This window comes from Paroedura picta, chromosome 2 (genome assembly GCF_049243985.1).
Source record: "Paroedura picta isolate Pp20150507F chromosome 2, Ppicta_v3.0, whole genome shotgun sequence".
In the NCBI taxonomy this organism is placed as follows: domain Eukaryota; kingdom Metazoa; phylum Chordata; class Lepidosauria; order Squamata; family Gekkonidae; genus Paroedura; species Paroedura picta.
The window spans coordinates 123,603,968-123,626,249 of record NC_135370.1 but is presented as its reverse complement, the minus strand read 5'-3'; the positions used below and the strand labels follow the sequence as shown (position 1 = coordinate 123,626,249).

The 22,282-nt window shown below is 43.3% G+C and overlaps 2 protein-coding genes across 14 annotated transcripts in view; both read left to right on the top strand.

Moving 5' to 3' along the window:
- The window catches only part of LRP4 (LDL receptor related protein 4), a 141,956-nt gene extending 135,886 nt beyond the window's left edge, over positions 1-6,070 (top strand). For all 7 annotated transcript variants that reach the window (XM_077322376.1, XM_077322372.1, XM_077322371.1 and 4 more), the window contains one exon: positions 1,500-6,070. In XM_077322376.1, the coding sequence (XP_077178491.1) occupies positions 1,500-1,832 (333 nt within the window). In that variant the 3' untranslated portion in view covers positions 1,833-6,070. The remainder of the gene's footprint in view (positions 1-1,499) is intronic.
- A 6,064-nt stretch (positions 6,071-12,134) lies between these two features.
- CKAP5 (cytoskeleton associated protein 5) overlaps positions 12,135-22,282 on the top strand; it is a 90,035-nt gene continuing 79,887 nt past the window's right edge. For 3 of the 7 annotated variants that reach the window (XM_077322349.1, XM_077322343.1, XM_077322347.1), the window contains exon 1: positions 12,135-12,265. The gene's annotated coding sequence lies outside the window, so the exon portion shown is untranslated. Of the gene's footprint in view, positions 12,266-15,599; positions 15,903-22,282 lie in introns of those variants that run through there. The other 4 variants (XM_077322348.1, XM_077322350.1, XM_077322346.1 and 1 more) reach the window with 3 other exon arrangements.

Genomic DNA, 22,282 nt, shown 5'->3' with positions numbered 1-22,282 from the left:
CACCGTGGGGGGGAGGGGCACCCGCACCTCCCTCCCCCTCCCACGGCCCAGTACCGAGGCCTCCACGGCCCGATGGTTGGGGAACACAGCCATAAAGCATATTCTCAATTATACTTGGGTCTTTACCTGTCAAATTCCTTGCCATTATATTTTGAGTTTTTGACAGTGCCTAAATATAGGAGACTATTTACGTTGGCTTGTCCGAATGCTGACGCTTTGGAAGAAATGTTATGTCATCAGGGGAGGGATTTCCTTTGCAAACAGTCTATATAACTGCACAACAAGGAAGACTGGCACTAGAACATTGTTTATTTGAATGTGCCTTGTTTATTTCATTCAGACAGAGCTAGATACATGATATGACAGTGTTATCTTCTCCACAGAGGATTGCTAAACTATTTGCTGGAACAGAACTTAAAACTACAGTAGTAAAGTTTTTGTTGATGGTTATTAAACATAAAAATAGGAACAGATTGAGTTGATTTTAAATTATTTGGCCCATCCATGTGAGCCATTCAAAGCCATTGGGCTATAAGAATGGATTCATTAAAGAAAAAGCCAGTATGAGCATAAAAACATCATAAAACTTGAACAGCCTAAAGGAGTCTCATAAAACAGTTCTCAAGTTGGAAGCAGGCTACAATATGCAGTAATTTGTATCACATAAAATGTATAATTTGTAGAGCAAAATAGCAAAATTATGCTATTTTGCATGTTTATGAAATTTAAAAATTAGATGTCTTTGATCCTAAGCAGTTATATCCTCCTAGATTGATTTTAGTACATTTAAAAGGGTATAATTCTGTTTTAGTTTGCACTAGTTCTGGAAGCAAAACTGCAAATACATCCAGTATTTAATAGATTTGTAAACTGCAGTACCCTATGTAACCTGACCTAATGTTTGCTTTCTAAGACAGAGCAAAAAAGACAAACTGAAAATAGCACACATTTTATATTAAAGAGATGAAGCTATGTTGTTTGGATAGAAGCAGCCTCATATAATCACAGTAGGATTAGTAATATATTTAGGTATTGAAATTAAACGTTATAAAGTTGAAAACATGTAGTCTTCAATAATATACTATCATATGCACTGTAGTATATTAATTGTAGACAAAATATTATTATGATTGCTTAAGGTTATAGATTATATCTTCCATGTAAATCTTCATACTATACACTTTGAGTAAGTAAACCCTTATTATAAAAGAAAAAATATTTCCTACAATTTCTTTTAGTGCTGCACAGAATTTCCAATTTTGTGACTGGAAAAATGGGGGGGGGGGGCTTTGAAAGCAGAAAGGTGAGCCCCTCCTTCCTGAATTTTTCCAGGCTTTCACATATTTAATGGAGCTTCGTGGTCCTGGCTTGTAGTAGGAGGCTGTGCTCTTTTTATTTCCTTCCCATGAGTCAGCCTCCCATTGGTTCTCATTCTCTTGTTCCAGATTCTGCTTTGCTGTTTGACTAAACACATCTCATGTTGTTGTCTGCATCTATAGGCTGGACCTGATCACGACTACACCAAGGAAAAGATCAAGATTGTAGAAGGGATATGCCTGTTGTCAGGCGATGAGTCTGAATGGGATGACCTCAAACAGATACGGAGTTCTCGGGGGTGCATTCTCCGAGACCATGTCTGCATGAAGACTGACACAGTCTCAATTGAAGCCAGTTCTGGCTCACTGGATGACACCGAAACTGAGCAATTGTTGCAGGAGGAGCAATCAGAATGCAGCAGCATCAGTGCAGCAGCTACTCCAGAGCGTCGTGGCTCCCTCCCAGATACAGGCTGGAAGCACCAACGCAAGCCTTCAGCTGAGAGTGAGGTCTAAAGCACATGCAGAGACATTTGTCCCGCCTTCTCAGTCATCCTTAGCAGTGATGAGATAGGTTGTTGCCTGCTATTTGAGGAGGATCTCAGAGACTAGACTTTTGTGTCACTTGGAGCCCAGAGACTGCCTTTTGCCAAGGAGCCTGAGCTAGACTGCCCATGTGGCTGGTTGGATGCAATCCAGAGACCCTTTTGGCTCACTTTTAATGTTTATTTATATGTGTCCTTTCCCTAGAAGCTGTGATGCTAAATTCAGTAGCAGCTTTTCCCAACTGAGTCTGATGAAGCTTTCATTTGGTCTAGTGCACAAGCTGATCAAGGACTCTGCACCACTATTAGCCATATTGGAGTGGCGTTTCTGAACTATATCAGTTCCTGATACCTATGACCTATATTCAGAGACCATTGACACTAATAGGGTTTGCACTGCACTCTTTCTACCTTTAGGCAAAGGTGTTGGGACCAGGTGATGATTTCAGGAGGTGATGTTAACAGCCTGTTGTTTCTGCAGATACTTGCGTAGGGAGAGCAACTACATCTATAATTGATTTTTGCAGGGGCCACTAAATATCACTGCCATCTTTTAAAGTTAGAAAACCACTGCCAAATTCAAACCAGGGAGTGAGGAATTCAAGGGATCAAGCACTCAGTCTGTTGCTGGCAATAGACATTGCTCCTGCTGTGTCTAATTCATTGTGCCAACCTCTTATTCCCTTGCTTAAACACACTTTTTGTTTTGGTGGAGGGGTTCATTTTATTGTGCTTCTCGTTGTGCTTCCCGTTAGATTTATGCACCAAAACTCCTTGCAAGGAAATTCATACAGGTAAAAATGTGTGGTTCTGAAAACAAAAAGTTGGCCTGAGGAAGTCCAATAGATTGCTCGGCAAATGGAGTACACTTAGAAATGATGTGTACTGAAATGCCAAATGCATGCTTCAGCCCCTACATGGCTGCTGCTTGAGGTGGAATGGGACTTGTCATGTGGGTTGAGCTGTGAGAATGTGGTGTCAGAAAATGGGCATGCACAACTGATAGGGAATAAATGTGAGAAAACAAATAGGAGAGAATAGACAAGTAACAGTGTCTGTTATCCAGGGAATTGCTGGTTGCCACTGTGGGATGGTAGGTGAATTTCCTCCAGGCCGGGCTGAATTCTGGAGATTTTTGGTGGGGGGATTACTGGGACATGGAACTGGGGTCAATATGGAAGGGCAGGTAGTCGTGAGTTCCTGTATTATGCAGAGGGTTGGACTAGATGACCCTGACAGTCCTTTCCAACTCTATGATTCTGATTCTATAAGTGGGAGGTATGCTGTTCAGTTCCATTATAGGAAAGTGGTTCCTGTTATCCCTATGCTATGAAATGAGATCTTAACACTGAGAAACTGTGCCTTTCCAGAAAATGTGTTTGTCAGGTGAAGGTATGTGCAACCAAATTGCACTGGCCAAGATAGCACTTGAATTGCAAGGAAGTCACATTTTCCCAGCACTATTGGCTTTACAGGATTTAGTCTTCCGGAAAGAAGCACTTCTCCATAGCTCAAATTGCAAGTACCTCTCCTGCAATCCAGTGAATGCCGCACGGGCTGTGATAGTGTGAATGACAGAGACATCATTGCGATTAATAGCATAAGTTGTCTTAGCTTGTACCTTCCTGTGATCTCTTATTCCTTGCTCAGGTGGGGAAGGAAAGAATATGCCCTTTCAACATAAAACAATGAGAACACCAGCAAGGGGATCCCCTTTTCCTTGTCAAACTGCTCATTTGATTACAACTGACTTTCATCGGTTCCTGGGGTGGGGTGGGGTGGGGTGGGGGAGGCTGTATTCTGCTCCCAGTTCCCCATAGGCATGGGGCATCACTCTCATGCAGCTGGCTGTATAAAACATAGTAGATGTCCTCTTCAAAATATATGTGCACATAACATTTTTATATTAATTTAAAATTTATTTCATTTATATTCCACTTTTCTCCCTTGTGGGGTCCCAAAGCTACTTACATTGTTCTCTCTTCATGCAAGTTCCTTCTCCATGAACCACAGGCTATGTCCCTCTCAATCCAAAGCACCATTTATCTGGAGAATAGGAAGATTTGCCTGAGAGAAGCTGTTATGTAGGCCAACTTCAAGACAGCCAGTCTTGGGGCAAGTGTGGCCATCCTGACAGTTAATTAATACAACCATTCATAACTTTTAGCTGACAGGGACAGCCTAACATGCTTTCCTATCTCATGGAAGACACACATTAAACATCTTCCCCTTTTGTGTTCTGGATTTCAAGGGAAAACATTCAAAAGGATTCTACTGTGACTGACTCTGCTTAAAAGTTCCCACTATTTTTGGTAGGTCATTTTTGTGTGTGTATGTGTCTGGCTGTCCAAATTCAGAAGTGTATTTTCCCTATCACTATTTGTCACTTATTTCATTATGCTTACAGCATTTTTTGTATCTTCTTTTTGTAGCTCATTACTCTGTTAATTGTCATGACAGAGGTCTGTGTACTGAATCACACTAGCATTCATTCCCGCTTTTATACCTACCTTCCTAATTTCTACCCAGACTCAAGCCATTTTTATCTACTGTTTCTTCTCTTGGAATGTCAGCATAGCAGAGGAGGAGGTGATGAAAGGGACTTAGCCCTCAATCATTACTCACTGTCTATTCTATCTTGTGATTGTGTTTGTATATTAAGTGCCATCAAGTTGCTTCTGAGTATTAATGTCGCTATGAAAGTACAAGCAATGACAAGGTAGCAGCTTTAAATCCCAACTCGATAGAGCCTTTTCCTCATCAAGTGATGAAAATATGTGACTCACTATAGCAAGCGGCTACATATAACCCACTCGTCCCTTTAGGCATATATAATGGCTTACATTAGTGTTAATCTGTGTCTCAGGGCTACTGCAGGTTGATAAACAATATTCATTAAGTTTTATCCCTGAATGGAAATTTGAGTCCAGGTTCAAGTGCAGATCTCCCCAGTACAATTCCAACACTGTGTCACCACACTAACTCCAACAGTTTGGGTTTGGAGCATCTCCTGTATTTTTCTTAGGTGGGCTTTGGTGGTAGAGCTTCCTTCCAAAAGTAAGTTATCTTGGTAATTGCCTTAGGACCTTCTATATGTTCACAGATTCCCTACACACAGATGTCTGCGCATTCTTTTAGAAAACTATTTCCACCTTTTAAAAATTGTTCCTACAATTATCCCTTTTGAAAAGTAAGCAGTGTGAGGAAATCTTGCTTGCTACATGCTGTTGCCTTTAACTGTATGGGGATTATAGATTTCATTATCAAACCCTAACTAATGTGCATTCCTGTGAAAAATTGGTTGGGAATGAGATTTAGAGTTATCTTTTTGTTAAGACAGGATTTTTCTCTACTTCTAGAGAGGAAAGTATTAGATTTAATTTATTTATTTTAGCAGGCTCCAAGCTTTTGTGGTTTTGTCCACTCAAGCTTTCTCGGAGAGAGAGGTGTTAATTAGTCACAGCAAGGAGTATAGCTGTACTTGAGCAAAAGCAAGGGTCTGTGCATTTAGAGAGAGGACGAAGCCAGGCTTCTGACATCAGTGAGAACCATATGACTAGGGGGGAGATGAAGAGTGGGAGACAGAAAGCTGCCTATCCCTTCAGAAGCTTGGTAGAACAACAACAAAAGTGTTTGAGCAGAGGGTTGTGTTTCTCCTAACGACTTAAATTAACCTCTACTTGAAAGTACTCTCCTTGTCTAAAAAAGGCAGCCTGCTATTGCACATTCCAGTCCTCAGACTATATTGACCTCTTTTCTCAGAACTTTTCAATTCCTCCATTCCACTCCCAGTGGTATCTTCATAGTGTCTGCAGGGAACTGGATCAGTGACACTATAACAGAGCCCCACTTGTGAAGTAAGCAAGGATAAGATTCCCTATTCTGATACGTACAAGCAGGTTTTGGCCAGTGCCTCCGATTATAGGATTCTTGTTCATTGAAAAAGCAAAATCTCTCATTGCACTTGGAGTTTACAGAATGTTGAAAGATCAGAATTGGGGACAATCTTTTGAGCACTGATTTACTGTATAAAAAAGCAGTTTTTCTCTCCTGTCTGTCCTAAGCTAATGGCAGTAATTCCCCTGCATTCCTCTGTGATGGTTTTAACATTACTCACTGGAGAGATCAGATTTTTCTGGAGTTATTTAACCACTATGTTCAGTATTTTAGAAATTGATGATAATTTAATATAAATTTAGCTTTTCTTAATCACTCTGTTGGACTTGAGTTTTGAACGTCAAATGTTGCATAAGTGTCTTTCTTGAACAACAAACCCCCATGAAACCACATTTCCTTTTAAGATCAAATTGAGTTGGAAGTAGGATGAACTAACATATATGCACATGAAGCTGCTTTTTACTGAATTAGACTGTTTATTCCAACAGGCAGTAGTTCTCTTGAGTCTCAGGTAGAGGTTGTTCATGTTACCTGCTATCCAATTCATTCCCCTGGAAATGCCAGGTATTGAACCTGGGACCTTCTGCATGTCAAGTAGATGGTTTGTCACTAAGCCATGATCCCTCTACCCCAAAATATTGATACATATGAACACATTAAGCTGCCTTTATACCAAAATGGGTACTTTGGTCCACCAAGAGAAGTATTGTCTACACCTTGGCAGCAGTTCTCCAGGGTCTTGGGTAGAAGTCTTTCAGATCACTTACTATCTGATTCCTTTAACTAGAGATGGTGGGTATTGAACCTGAGACCTCCTGCATATCAAGCAGATGCTCTACCAAATAAAGGTTACAGCCATTCTCCAGGAAAAAAAACACCCTTGAAAGCACATAATATCTACAGATTTCACTTCTGAAGTACATCTAGAAGTATAGAACAAGAAAGTTGACCATTTTTAAATTAAATTATCAGGCTGCAAGTAAAGTTGTATGCATTATAACTGAAAAACTAACTTCATCAATGAATCAATGAGTCTTTCTCATGCCAAGACTGAGTAGCCTATGGATACTTTCCATTTTCTAGCTGTTACTAAAATTAGATTCAATTGGGGAATTTAGCTAGCAAGAATGGTAACAGGATTCTTCATCTGTGTATACCAGGGCCTTTCCCTTTGAAACTCATACAGAGACCAGTTTAAAATAAAATGAAAAATGATTTTTTGGAATACACTAAAGCTAGCATACTTGCACACAATATAAGAATTCACATGAGAACAAGTGAAATGGTGTGATAGGGGAATATAATTGGGGGAGAAATAAAAAGTATTTTCACAATGTGTCGAAGTCCAAGAAACAATGAAAGTGAACAGCACTTCAGGTGTATGCAGGATATCCAGAAGACATACAGAGGGGTTCTGGCACATATAACCAGATTTGTGTCTGGAGGCTATGGTTGGACTCTGCAGCCCCTAAAACAATGGACTTAATGAGATTGCCAGTGTAGCATAAAGAAATCTAGGAATAAAGTAATGTTCTTGTCCTGTCTGGGTAAAGTATAGGGTGAGGTCCCACAGGCTTCCCAGGACAAGTACCTCTGACTAGACCCTCGATGAGTTTACCAAGCAAAAGGACAAAGGCTTAGTTACACTGACTGAATTAGGCAAAAATGCAAATACAGTCTCGATGAGCCTGGATTACAGGACTGGAAATGGATGCATGTGAGGTAGGTAAGTTAATCATGGCTAACAGAGTTCTGTAGCTGAGGTGGAAAGGAAGGAGCACTTATAAAGAGCAATGAGATAAGTACATTCCTAGATGTACAATTGACCTGCAAATGAGTATTGTTCCTATGGAAGAGAAAAGGTAGTATCTGAGTACCCCTGTAGGCTGAGGATGTTGTCACCTGAGAAATACAGGTAGCTTCTGGAAAGCATAGCATCTGGCTGGAGAGTATACTTTCCTGTTTTATGCCTGAAGATAGACATTGCTGGTCAGCCTTTGCTGAAACAGACACACTTTTCTACATTTCCACTACCAAAATGCGATTGCAGAGCAATATGACAGTGGAATGCAGGCAATGAAATATTTTATATTTTCCCTTATCTTTACTGCAAGAATAGGAATGGCTCATGCCAGCTTGGTGTAGTGGTTAGGAGCACTGACTTCTAATCAAGCGAGCTGGGTTTGATTTCACACTCCCCCACATGCAGCCAGCTGGGTGACCTTGGGCTCACCAGAGTACTGATAAAGCTGTTCTGGCCGAGCAGTAATATCAGGGGTCTCTCAGCCTCACCCACCTCACAGAGTGTCTGTTGTGGGGAGAAGAAAGGGAAGATGACTGTAAGCTGCTTTGAGACTCCTGGTAGAGAAAAGCGGCATATAAGAAAAGCAGCATATCTTCTAGTGGTCAGACCCCTCACTTTATGGGGATGTTTGCCTGTAAACACTGTCAACTCACTGTTCTTGAAAAATGCCTAATAGACATCCTGTCTAGTTAGTTTACTGATCACTTCTGAGATACTAATCCAAAAAAGCTATACAGAAGAAAACAGAAGATATACTGAAGATATACTGTTTACTGAAGATATAAAGCTAAAAACACACCAACAGAAGTGTAAAAAAGAGAGCCAGTTTGGTGTAAGGGTTAGGAGTACAGACTTCTAATCTGGCATGTTGGGTTCAATTCTGCACTCCCGCACACGCAGCCAGCTGGGTGACCTTGGGCTCACCACGGCACTGATAAAACTGTTCTGACCAAGTAGTGGTATCAGGGCTCTCTCAGCCTCACCCACCTCACAGGGTGTCTGTTGTGGGGAGAGGAAATGGAAGGCGATTAAGCCGTTTGAGCCTCCTTCGGGTAGAGAAAAGCAGCATATAAGAACCAACTCTTCTTCGTGTAAGACACAGTGGTTCCTAAATTGCTACAAAAAAGGTAAGGACAAGCAGTAATATGATAATGTCATCAGCCAATTATACAATGATAAAAATGTATCTCAAAAGGGTAAACCTAAGTGTAACATCTAGCCAATAACAGTGATGATGGATAGGTGAAAACCATTTTGAAACTGATCTTCAGAAAACAACCAGGTTTTTTTGCTCCATTAATAAATTCCTATTGAAAGGGCCTGTCATTTTTTAAAATACATTGATTTGGGTGCTTCCCACATGATTGGTTATACAGATTAATGGCAACAAGTCTTCCACATGGCTAGTTTCCCTGTCTCAGCCTCTTGACTGTAGCCAACATACACATTCCTGCATGCCATCAGAGCTTTATCTTCTTTTTAGATTCATCAAATGAACATACTGATATGTTACAACTATCTAAACACCGCCCGCGGCGCCACGGACTAAATAATTCGCTAAGGTGTTCTGGGGTGGGATCTGTCCATGATGAGGAAGGGTCCAGATTGGACCTTTCCTCTGGACAATCGGAGGGACCAATCGGCAGGTGCAAAGCACCTGCCAATTGGTCCCTCTGATTCCCAGCCCCAGCAACTGCGAGCCGCGCACAGCGCAGTTGCTCCCAGACGCCCCAGGGAGCCCTTGGCAGCCGCGCACAGTGCGGCTGCCGGGGGCTCCCTGCCCGGCGGCCTGACGCAGCGAGAGGCGCAAAGCGCCTCTTGCCGCATCAGGCCGCCCCCTCAAAGAACCACCGCCGCCCCAGAGAGCCGACCCAGAGGACAGCCGCCTGGGGATACGCACAAAGGTTCGTTCCTAGTGCCCGCTGTATTCCTCATACAGCGGGCTATATTACTAGTATATGTATAAAAAGGTAAAGGTATCCCCTGTGAAAGCACCGGGTCATGTCTGACCCTTGGGGTGACGCCCTCTAACGTTTTCATGGCAGACTCAATACGGGGTGGTTTGCCAGTGCCTTCCCCAGTCATTACCGTTTACCCCCCAGCAAGCTGGGTACTCATTTTACTGACCTCGGACGGATGGAAGGCTGAGTCAATATTGAACTCCCAGCCTCATGGGCAGAGCTCCAGATTACATGTCTGCTGCCTTACTACTCTGCGCCACAAGAGGCTCTTCCCTATCTATGTATCATTTTCTGTAAATTCCTAGGTTTCATTTCTTTAAAAAGTAAGTCTTTTACCCTTTTTGTTGCAGAGAGATCAGGGAAAAGGCAAAACACAACAAAAGGGGACTAGAGACTTCATTGTTTTAAAAAAGCTGTCATTGCATAGAAAATGATGTTGCAATGTACTTTCAATCAATAACATTTGTTTGCTGTTAAAAAAATAAGCCCCAGTTATATTGGAGGGGAATGTCTATCGTGATGATAAACGACTGCTTTTTTATTTTATTCTTATTATTTGACATTGACATTCCACTGTTCTCAGCACAGCTGGCTCACTGCATATTTACAAGAACTATATGAGTAGAACTGGGGAAATTCTCTACATTCCCACCTCCATGGTAACCATATTATTCATCATAAGTCCATTAATATTTTGGTTAGACATAGAATTATCCAAATGAGAACAAAAACAATAAGGGAAAGAGATTGTTGCTATTATTTACCATTTGCTAACAATAGAATCATTTGCCTAAATACAACCATTGCTTTATATCCTATATTAAACCATGCAGCTGTTAAACTGAGGATGCTACAGAATGATAATAGCATCACCCCCATTTACAACTGATCCAAGAGGCTACTCAGACCTGATTTATAGTATTAACCTTCAAGCTAGCCTTATTCCCAGAATATTCAACACAGGAGACAGATTTTAGTAACACTAGAGGAACTGAGGGTGGGGGTGCTGTGATGTGAAAGTATGTGGTCCCTGGATGAGAACAAGCCTCTGGTTCAGGTTCTCCTGGAAGCTCTTAGCTGTAAAGACCTCTCTAATGGCAGGCCTGCTCATGTGTAGTCCCCATGTGTGCCTGCACTGAAGATACTTGATGGACATTAATTATAGGGAAGGATAAAATTGTTTAATCTGCCAGGAAGAATCATTTGCCCATCAGTGTATCAAGAATGATATCAAATCAATCACCTTTCTTGCACCATCAAATCTATTCAGATCTTCCTTCACTTATAGATTGGTTTCATACATAATTTCTCTTGGTCATCACATGTATCAATAAAAGTGCCACCATAAATGCACAGGCTAGTTGACTCCAGATCTGAGAATGCACAGTGGTGGTGGGGGGGGGAGGGGAGGGTGAGAATTTTCCCTTGAAGGATCATATGGGACTTTGGTTCAGCGAGTGGGGAAACCACAAAGCTGCCTGACAGGTTGCTGATGTGTGGACCTAGGTCAATTGATGTCCTTATGATTCTGATAGCTCTATTGGAAACCCAAAGGTTTATAAGTAGGATACTGTTGCCCTGGAGACTTAACATAGTTGTATCCCTCTGTTAAAGTTGCCAGGCCTGCCATCCAAATGGCCCCTGCTTAAACTGCAATGGGACAGGCCAGACTGTGCAACTCCCGATGACTTAGCTATCAGCTTATTGCGCTTTATTAAGGATAGTGTCTCATTTGCTTTATTATTATTATTATTATTATTATTATTAGATTTATAGCCCGCCACTCCCTTGCGGCTCGTGGCGGGTATGTTTAGTGGGGGCAAGTGGGGAACCCTCAAAAGGTAAGTCTAACACGGCCACTCATTCGAATCAGGCATTACCATGTTCCTCCTGGTTTGTCCCATCATGCTTACGCTAGCCCAGCTCCATGTTCCTCCTCTGTGATCACACTGTACCAATGTGGGCACGGTAAAGCCACGTACCACCACATGGGAGGCAGTGGCCCACTGGGTTTTCTCTTGGTAAACTAAGTGCTCAATATATATCATGGGAGGGTTTAAGAAGTGGTGCCAGGTCCTCTTCTTTACTGGGCAAAAGCACTGGAAGTCTCAAGCTCTTCTCACCTCTCCCATGACATGAAATAAGCTTTTAACGAAATAAGCTTCATGTTGAAGAGCGTTTTTGGACCGCTGCAGGCCAGCACCACCTCATTTTTCGTTTGTGTGGGTGTGCTTGCTTTTTACCGGCAGAGCTTTGCATCGTCTAACAGAACTATGACAGGCAGAAACCCATAAAATAAAGCTGTTCTTGCGACTGCATCCTTGCGTAACAGATGCTCTACCAGTTGAATACTGGAAAACTTCCAGACTCTCTTTCGTTTTAGCCGTGGAAACCTGCCCGACCGCGCCCTGCTGCCTCTGCCCTCAGTCCAGGCGCTCTGCCGGGTCTCCGCGGCACAAGGCACTCGGCGGGAAAACTTCCGGGAAAGATTCAGGCCTCCGCCGCCCAGAGCACCGGCGCAGGAGGGACACTTTCTGACAGCCGCCCCGCGCCCCTCGCCCCCGGTCGGAATAGGCCGCTGGCGAATTCAAACGGTCCAATGAAGTACCGTCTCCGGGACGGAGGCGGGCTTAGCGAAGACCAATGAGGGCGGAAGATATTGAAAGGTGAGGCCTTCGTTGGTGATTTCAAACGTTGCCGAGGAGCGGCCCCGGGGTCACCGCTTGGCCAGGCTCGGCCTAGGTAAGAGGGGGCCCCGGCGTACCTTAGCTGGCGTGGGGAAGCGTCGGGCGGGGGTCTTGGTGGAGCTGGAGGGACGTGGAGCGCGAGAAAAGGCCGCCGCCGCCGCCGCGAGCACCCGTCGTCCTTTCATGCCAGTTCCTCAGCCTCGCTTGTCTTGCGTCGAGTAGAGCCCTTCCCCCGCTTGCCGGAGCGATGGGCTCGATGGGGCAATGGCGACGCTCGGGAGGCATTCTTACTCCTAGTGGGCAGCGAGACCTAGGGTTGCCAGCCTCCAGGTGGTACCTGGAGACTTCTATCACAATTGGCCAAAATCGGTTCCCCCGGAGGTGGGCTGTATGGCTTTATAACCTCCTGTGGGCTCTCTCTTCCCCAAACCCCAACCTCCCCTGGTTTCATCCCCAAAACCTCCATACTGCCTAACCCAGAGCTGGCAACCCTAGCAGCACCCATTGAGCCCATAAAAGCTACGAAGGATCTGTTATCTGTTAGAGTTAATAAATCGGTATTTCTGTTTTCTACATAGTGGACTGTGCAGTCATTGACTTACATTAATATTTCAATCTGTGGACTTTTAGGATCTGCTTTTCTCTCTTGAGCAGAGAACAAGTGATTCCTGTAATTATCTTTTTACAAGAGCAGATGGGAAGGTCCTAGATATTTGGTTGTCCAGGTACTCAGCTGTTTGATACCAGTACACTGAAATTTGAAATATTTTTAGTTCTCCCCAAGAATGCAGTCCTCCTTTGAAGATATGTATGTTAGAAAGGTGGGGTAATTTTTTAAAAGTACATAAGCTGAAGGCTTCCCTAGCAGTCTTCTGCTGTTTCAGTAATTAATGGTTTTTTTAAAGCTTTCTCTTGAAGTATAGGACCACTTATGAAAGTGTTACACAACTATGATGTGCTTTCACTCAGGTGTTATTTTTCAAAGAAAGATGGAAAAATTCTGAGTGTCCAGGTGCTGAGATATTTGAAATAAACAGATATAAACGACATAAGTATGCACTGTATGTGGCTTATTCCAGAACTTGGAAATCCCATAGCATAGAACATAATGAGTGCATAATTTCAGAACACTCTTGATCATTGACACTCTATAGAACACAATACAAAAAGTCTCATTTTAACTAGATATCGCCATTGTGTGCTGCATTTTTTTCCAGCTTGATGATTTATCTACTGGGTTCTTTGCGCATCATTTAGGAACTAGCAATAAAGCTCATTGCAGGGAAAAATACAATGGACTAAACTGTTGCTGGCAATGGCAGGCCAGAGCCCATTATCCAGGTGGGATACACCCTCACCACTCTGTTCTCACTCAGCCTGAAGGCTGCCCTTTGTCCCCACCATCATTGCTCATCTCCAGACTATAAAGATCAGTTCTGCAGAGAGCGTATGGCTGCTTTGGAGGATGCACTTTGAGGCACTATCGTTTTGAGGCCCCATCTCCAAACCTCAGGGGATACTTCCAACCCAGGGGTAGCTAGCCTTCAGGTGGGGCCTGGAGATCTCCTGAAATTACAGTTCATCTCCAGACCAGGTGAAAATGGCTGCTTTGGAGGGTGGACAGGGTTGTTGGGTAGAAGAAACATTTGAGGCCAATGCCATCCCATTTTATCCGCACAACAACCATATGCTGTAGGCCTCAGATGTTGGTGTGTGTCAGGGAGAAGAGACACACATGGCTTGGTGACATTCATCATCTCAATTAGTTTCTCTTAGATACTTCCATCACACCAGGCCTGAAGGGAAGGGGGAAGTGGAATCCTAAGCAAGAGCCGCAACTGGCCCTAAGTGGGGAATATTCCACCAATAGTGAAAAGGCAGTCCCGTTTCATTAACAGCTCCTGGGCAGATCCCTTGGTCCACAGGGCATAGTGGTTAACTGGTAAGCCATCCTAGATCACAAGTTCCCTTTTATTTGGAATGATATTCGGCTACATCATATTTAAAATTGTGGAGTTGGACTTGAGTTATTTGCTTTAAATCTCTGGATTTCTTATAAGTAGGCTACTTGTCTGAAAAAATGTTTCATCTGAATCTAGATACACTTCAAAGACATAATGGAAATACAGAAAAGCTTTGATATTGTATGATGCAAAAAAACCTTGCTGACTTTGTCCTGGATTTCTTGCCTTTTTTTTTTTTACATCAGACTAAAAATAGGTCACATCATATGCTGTTGTTTAGGCTTCATCCTTTTAATCAAATGTAGTTGCTTGTTCTGTTTTTGCATGTTTGCCAAATGAAATGTGTTGCTTTTAAAAAAGAATACTATGATATTTGTATATTGGATTGTTGTCAGCATAAACATTAATAACAACTGTGAACTTATTAATGCACATGAGCACCCCTCTCCAAAAAAAGGAAACTACTTTGCAGTTATGGTGCTACAATATCATTCATCATGACTCCTTTATAATATTGGTGGTGGGAAGTGTTGTCAAGTTGCGTTCTAGCTATGGTGACCTTGTAGCCTTTTCAAGGCAAGAGAGGTGATTTGCTCTTTTGTAAAGTGAAAAGCTAAAATAAAAACCCAGAGAGATCCAGTAAACTATATTAAGTATTGCAAAAACATTTCTTGACACTAAGATTGAACTTACATTTTCAAGTGGTGAATTATTTTCAAAACAGAAGTATAATCAAATCAACATACCGTCCCTACTTTTCTCTTGGGATTTCTGAATGTTTACTGTTTATGGACAAGGTGTAGAGTTCAACTGTCTTTTAGTGCCATTTTGTTCATGATTGAAATTATTGCAATGGGCTGGTGTAGCTGGGATGCTTTCCAATACAATATAAGCATTGACATTTAAGTTTTTTCTTGTGACATTAAGGAATTTTCACGGGGTCTGGCAATCAAAAGGCCAGGTCAACGTGGGCATTACTCATATTGATAAATTCTTAGCGATATTTTCCCAGAACGTAGAATCATAGAATAGCGGCGTTTGAGAAAAGTGTGGGCAGTGGTTTTTCTCCCCATAGAAGACGACTGTATTCTGTAGGTAGGAATCAGTTTGGGGATACATTTTCCGGAGCTGATCTAGGGCGCCTCCCCAGAAGGCGCAGTGGGCGGCCGGGAGGCTGATTAGCGAAGGCGGCGGAGGGCACTTGGCCGGGCTTCGTACCTTTCGCGACCTCCTTCCGCCCGGGCGTCGGGAGGCGAACGCCGCGCCTGCAGGTCGAAAAGCACGTCCGTCAGCGAGAGGGAGTGCAGCGGAGGGGCTGACCGGAAGACCCAGCGGGGGCGGGAGGCGGCGAAGCGTCGTAGAAGCCGGGCTGTGGCGGCGGGCGCCAGGGCTTCCCACCCGAGCCGCCGCCGCCGCCGCCTCCTCCTCTGACGGGGGCGCGCGTGTTCCGCGGCGGGCAGGGCTCCCTGCGCTCTTTGTTGGTCACGTGGGCCGGGAAGGCCGCGCTCTCAGGTGCAGCAGGAGGCTGCAACGCGCCGGGCCCCGCCCCACCCCGGGAGGAGGGGCCTCCTTGGCTGCCGGGCGGAGATGCCGTCGTCCGCCCTGCGCTGCTGAGCCGGGCCGCGGTCGCGGAGTGTGGGAGAGTCCGGCCTAGTTGACCCGAGGAAGGCGTCGAGATCCAGGGCCTGAGACGGGCGGCGGCGGCGCTGGCGAGGCCTAACCCTCAGAGTAAGGCGGCTCACTGGCGGCCGACTGGCATAAACAATGCCCTGGGAGCGGCCTGCTGCCTGGCGCTAGCTAGCTGGGTCCCGGACAGCGGCCCTTGGCTTAGCTGGCCCTCCTCACCGGAGGGTGATATTGTCGCGGCTGGCCTTGCTGACCGCTTCCGAACTGCAGTGGCTGGGGAAAGGGTGCCCTGCTGAGAGCTGGGCGGGAAACGGATGGAAGCCCCGTCGCAGGGAAAAGGGATTGTTGATGGTGGCCCTGATCACGCAGGGCATGAGGAGTCCGCTGGAAGCGATGTGGTCTTGGTTAAAGGGAAGAGCATCATTTCCAGAGTCCCTTGCCTTGGCCTCGGAGTGTTGCTTGGAGTTAAGCTGTGACCCAGATCGATTCTCGACATCTAGGCATAGAGTATCAAAACGAAGGCTTTCTTTTGTGATGTACTACTAGTTTGTGCATGTGAGCAATTGCACCAGTCTTCAGATTTTGGCACAGATTATTTTAGGTTACTTTTTTTCTATGATTTGATATTATACACATGGGTGGTGGTTTGCAGTTTTAGAAACTAAAAAAAGGTAATTATAATTTTCTCCTCTTTCCAGGGTATGATCCCATTTCTCAGTTCTCTTAAACGTTCAAAAATTGTAATGTTATGGAAAGAAGTAGCACATAGGAACAAGATCCAAAATTCAGGACAGGTCATACATTTTAAAGACTCTGGGGAACCTCACAGGGAAGAAACTTTGGTTCACTGCATAGACTATGGACTTTTCAAAAATACATTGAGCATTAAGGATTTGCTATAATAGATGTTGCTAATTTAATTAAGTTGAACAGCTTTTGTAAGGTTTTGATGAAAAGATGTGGTTAAAAAGTAATGGGGAAGAATAAATTATTAGGGCAGTTTCCCAGCTTTATTTGTTGCTGAATAAATTTGTTATATAAACAGTGATTGCTTCTGAAGAGGGAAAATTGATGCTTTCAGGTTAAGTTTCATGTTTTCTTGGCCTGGAGCCATTTTCAAATCTAGTTTAAAGTTTAAGTTACTTTACATTCCTAGTTAGTTCCTGTTATTTGGTAACAACAACAACTTCTAAAGGCTTTTTCAGGTGATCACTAAAAGACCAGTTTTTTTTCCAAAAAATGTCTTTAGGATTGCAGCCTAAGAGTATTTAGAATGCCCAAATTTCCTCTATTTTCTGAGTCCAGGGGCACCTTTAAGACCAACAACAGTTTACTCAAGATATAAGCTTTCATGTATATGCACACTTAAGTTAGATACAGTGAAACAAAATATCCTCAGCCATTACATATAGGTAGAAAGTTGCCTGGTGGTGTTTAATTGCCAGGAAGGGCTAGCTAGAGCAGTGGTTCTCAACTTTCCGATAGCTGCGACCCTTTAATACAGTTCCTCAGGTTGTGGTGACCCCAAACCATAAAATTATGCAAGTGTTCTTTCACAGAAATTAAACCGAAATTGGCCAGTGGCATGAAGATCCATTGTTCATGATTGTATATAAATTGTTTTTTCCCCAGGGTTTCTCAGTTCAGTTTTGCGTCTTGGCCCACCTTGCCTATCTTGCTCTTTTCCACTGTTCCAACCAGATGAATACTCTGTCTACCCCGCAAGGCTGTTGTGTAGATTAAATGGAAGAGAAGCAATGTCGGCCAATTTGGGACCCTCTTGGAGAGAAGGGCAGGGTACAAACCAAGTAACGAAAACCAATGATTTGGAAGAACAAAAACTGAGTCCAGGGGCAACTTTAAGACCTGCAGGAGGAGCGGCATCAGTGGCAGTGCCTCCCCCCCCCCCCGCCAAGCTGCTTGCCCTGCCGCGAACCCTGTTAAAAGGTTGTTCGACCCCCAATGGGGTCCTGACCCCCAGGTTGAGAACCACTGAGCTGGAGTGAAGATGTACGGGTGGGTGATAATAGCTGAGACTGGATAAAGGCAGTAGTCAAGACCTGTGAAATATGCCCACAAATACAAGAGTCAATGAACAGACATGAGAAGTTTGAAGTGTCACTGGACTCAAATTCTGCTGCTTCATACCAACATCTCTAGGCATAGGCAAGTAATGGCAAAGCATCCCTGAATGTGTCTCTTGTCTTGAAAAACCCATGGGGTAGCCATATGTTAACTGTGACTTGCCCGGGGAAGGGGAGAGAGTTTAGTGTCTTTCAGTGCTCATGATCTGCCAGTAATAAAAATTGTAATATAGTTTACATTGTTGTCTGCAAAAGTATATACTATTCAGGTGCTGAATTATCAAGGAAATTAGATTGTAATTCTTTCTGTAGTAATTGAGATAAAAGTAGGTGGTTATTTGCAGAACCAAAAATTAGATGCCTGTAATCTTATCACTTAAGAATTGGTGTGTAAAAAGGGTTTCAGATGATCTTATATGTGGAAAGGACTGAATCCCAAATTTTTGAGAGAACTAATGTTGTTGTTGTTAGGTGCAAAGTTGTGTCCGACCCATCGCGACCCCATGGACAATGATCCTCCAGGAGAACTAATATGCTGGTCCTTAAAAAATGACCTATGTGTATACTTCCGGTCATTTCCCCAGGGGACGTGTAATTTTGGATCTTATTTTCCTCCTGTCGTCAATTCTGCCTGGTGATATTTGAGACTGTCTTTTAGGTTACATACAGTAGTGTTACAGTGTGCTTGCTTAAACTTGCTAGGTTTAAGCCCTACATCAGACAGGTGTCTCTATTCCTTGCTGGTGGAATACCTTAATATATTGGATAAATCACATTTTCAGTAACTGCAGTCTACAGCTCATATATATTCCTTTAACATTTGAATAGAATAAAAGTTATATGTTATGCCATTTCTTTGATTTCCTTAATAATTAATTAATTATATTTTAACTTATACCATCACCCTCAAAGACTTGCAGTGGTTTACAATAAAAGAATAAAACAACCCAGCCCATAAAACCCCCAATATATTAAAAGATGGCTATTCATCAGAGTTAACTCCCCATCTCCCCTCCCCTGTCCAGCTGCAGTCAGGAGCTCTTTCATTAGGAGCGAGGGTCAGGATCTCACTAATTCTAGGGGAGAATGGAAGAATGCGTAGGATGAATAAGAAGAAGAGTTGGTTCTTATATGCCGCTTTTCCCTACCCGAAGAAGGCTCAAAGCGGCCTACAGTCGCCTTCCCTTTCCGCTCCCCACAACAGACACCCTGTGAGGTGGGTGAGGCTGAGAGAGCCCTGATATCACTGCTCGATCAGAACAGTTTTATCAGTGCCGTGGCGAGCCCAAGGTCACCCAGCTGGTTGCATGTGGGGGAGCGCAGAATCGAACCTGGCATGCCAGATTAGAAGTCTGCACTTCTAACCACTACACCAAACTGGATGAAAGCCAGCTTGGTATAGTGGTTAGGAGAGCAGACTTCTAATCTGGCCAACCGGGTTTGATTCCCTGCTCCCCCACATGCAACTAGCTGGGTTACCTTAGGCTCTCCACAGCATTGATAAAGCTGTTCTGACCGAGCAGTGATATCAGGGCTTTCTCAGCCTCACCCACCTCACAGGGTGTCTGTTGTGGGGAGAGGAAAGGGAAGGCGACTGTAAGCCACTTTGAGCCTGCTTCGGGTAGAGAAAAGCGGCATATAAGAACCAACTTCTTCCCATATGTCAGGGATGAAAATGCTGGTGCTCCTGTAATCAAGGGAACATGCCCCATTTAATTTTCAGAGTTAATACCCAGCAAGGGATTGTAGAACCGTAACAATGAAGTATGTGCATGCAGTAACTGCATTGTCTAAATACTAGGTAGCTACCGTTGCAATTTTTTCCAGTTCTTATAAAGTGGCTTCAGAAGATGGAAGTGCTGGAAGGTGGTTTGTAATGTTTCTTTTCTGTGGAAAGGTTAGGAAGATTTCCCCCCTCTATAGCCTTATTGGGGTAAACAATGGAATGAGCAGAGGCATTTTCCTTGATGATTTGGGCCTGTGTAGTCCTGCTCCAGTCTAAATTGAGAACTGTTCTCAAGTATCTTAATTTCTCCATTGAAATTAATTGGACAGTATTGGTATTTTCTGAATTACAGCTTTTTGTACTACTACTCCCTGCCTCCTTTATGGACATTAACTAGGTCATTTGCATAACAGTATTCATATGCTTCATAAATCTATAAGTTTGCAAATAAATTCAGAAGGTCTGAATTACAAAAAAGTAGATTGTTACCAGTAATTATGTGAATTGATAAACTATTACATCAGCCTTTCTCAACTTTTTTACAGTTGAGAAACAACGAAAAGATTCTTCAGACTTAGAGAAAGAAGAAGAAGAAGAAGAGTTGGTTCTTATATGCCGCTTTTCCCTACCCGAAGGAGGCTCAAAGCGGCTTACAGTCGCCTTCCCATTCCTCTCCCCACAACAGACACCCTGTGGGGTGGGTGAGGCTGAGAGAGCCCTGATATCACTGCCCGGTCAGAACAGTTTTATCAGTGCCGTGGCGAGCCCAAGGTCACCCAGCTGGCTGCATGTGGGGGAGCGCAGAATCGAACCTGGCATGCCAGATTAGAAGTCTGCACTCCTAACCACTACACCAAACTGGCTCTCAGAAGTTACCCCAGAAACCCCAGAAGTTATGCCCTTTTATTTTTATGTATTTATTTATATTTATATACTGCCCTCCTTTTCAGCTCTGGGCGGTTTGCATTATAACTCTCTTAACAATACGATTCAGTGAAACATTCAGATATAACACCTTATTTAAAAGTTTAAAAACTTGTATCAACAGTGTAATAACAATAGTTCCCAAATAAGTTTTGTCTGACTGCACTGTTTTTGTGCAGTTTGTGGGGCTTCTGTCTGATGGTTGGAGGCTTATTCAACTGTCTTGACCAAAAGCCTGGTGGAAGAGCACCTTTTTGCAGGCCCTGAACTGTGAGTGATCGTTATCTGTCTTATATAGGTGTCCATACAAAAACACTTTAAGATAACAAACAATACTGGAGTGCTTTTGTATGTTTCCCTGTAGTTCTACATAAGAGTCATTTGCAGATATAATTTCCCATCTAAGAATATATTTACTAAAGACACCTGAGATTAAATGTAATAATTTATACCAGATGTGCAAAACTAACCTGGTTCAGGTTAGTTAAACTTGTGATTTTTTTAGTATTTTTGAAAAATGCCAGTATCGTATTTGGATCTGATATTTTTCAGAAATCCCAAATTTTGTTGAGTTCAATAGAGCCATGAAGAAAAATGCTGATTTTTAAGAAGCCAGTTGGACCTTGGTGCTGGCTTGGCTTCTCCTGCAGCATGGCTTAAACTGTGGTGCAGGAGAAGCTGGCTCCAGGATCTGCGTTCGGGGCGGGGTGGATTCTACCTGCCATATGCAGACCTGGCTGGAAGCATTTGTGATCCTGGGCTGGCTCTTCTTGTAGTTTGGTTTAATTCGAGCTGCAAAAGGAGCCACAGTGCTTTCAGTTCCCATTGACACAGCTGATCCACTCTTGCAGCTTGGTTGAATCCGAAGTTCAAGAGGATCCAGCCCCGGGTGAGGTGGCCCGGAGTTCTCAGCTTCCACTGTTTTTATATTTATTTTAAATTTCTTTTGCTACCTTTCCACCCAGCTAGGAGCCCCCTACTGTACAATAAAACCCATATATTCATATTTCAGGAGATAAATACACATAAACATAGGTTGGTCATTGAGGGTGTCAAGGAAGCCATTTGCTTTCTCAGGTGGGTGTTGATGAGAAGATGCTTGAGAGTTTGTGGTTTTGGTGGGGGGAGTGCCAAAGGTGAAGCCATCACTTTGAAGTGTTCTGTCAGAAAGCACTCCTGATCAAAAAGGTTCAAAGTGAGAGTCTGTGTAGGTAGAGTAGGCCAGATTAAATTATGACATTACTAATGTCTAAGGGCCTCACTGAAGGGAATGTCAGAATTACTGTATTTTCGTGCCTGAGAATGAAAGTAAAACCATCTGAATAAATGTGAGTAGTTTCTAGCTGCAAGTTAGTTTTAATTATTTTACTCATTGTATGCTATGTAGATTCAATGCTGTACTGAGTAAACAAATTGCTTTCACCTCTTTTCCTATAAGAAAATTTTATAAAATCCCAGCTAAAGCCTGCGCTGTTATTATGCACTCTATGGCCTGACAGAGTACAAAGAAAATAGAAAAGTTTTCACCCACTGATGAAAGAATGATATGGGGACATATGAGTCTCCCTGGAGCTGGATTTCCATAGTACCATGTCTGAGAAGGCTCTTGCTTGGGTCTTTGTGTGTTTTTTATCAGATGATGTGGGAGACCTGAGCCAGGGTCCGCCATAGTGGTAAGGAATACCATCTGGATTTATGGTGTAGTTAAATAGCTTAATAAGTGGCTTGGTTGTTACAAATCATTATAA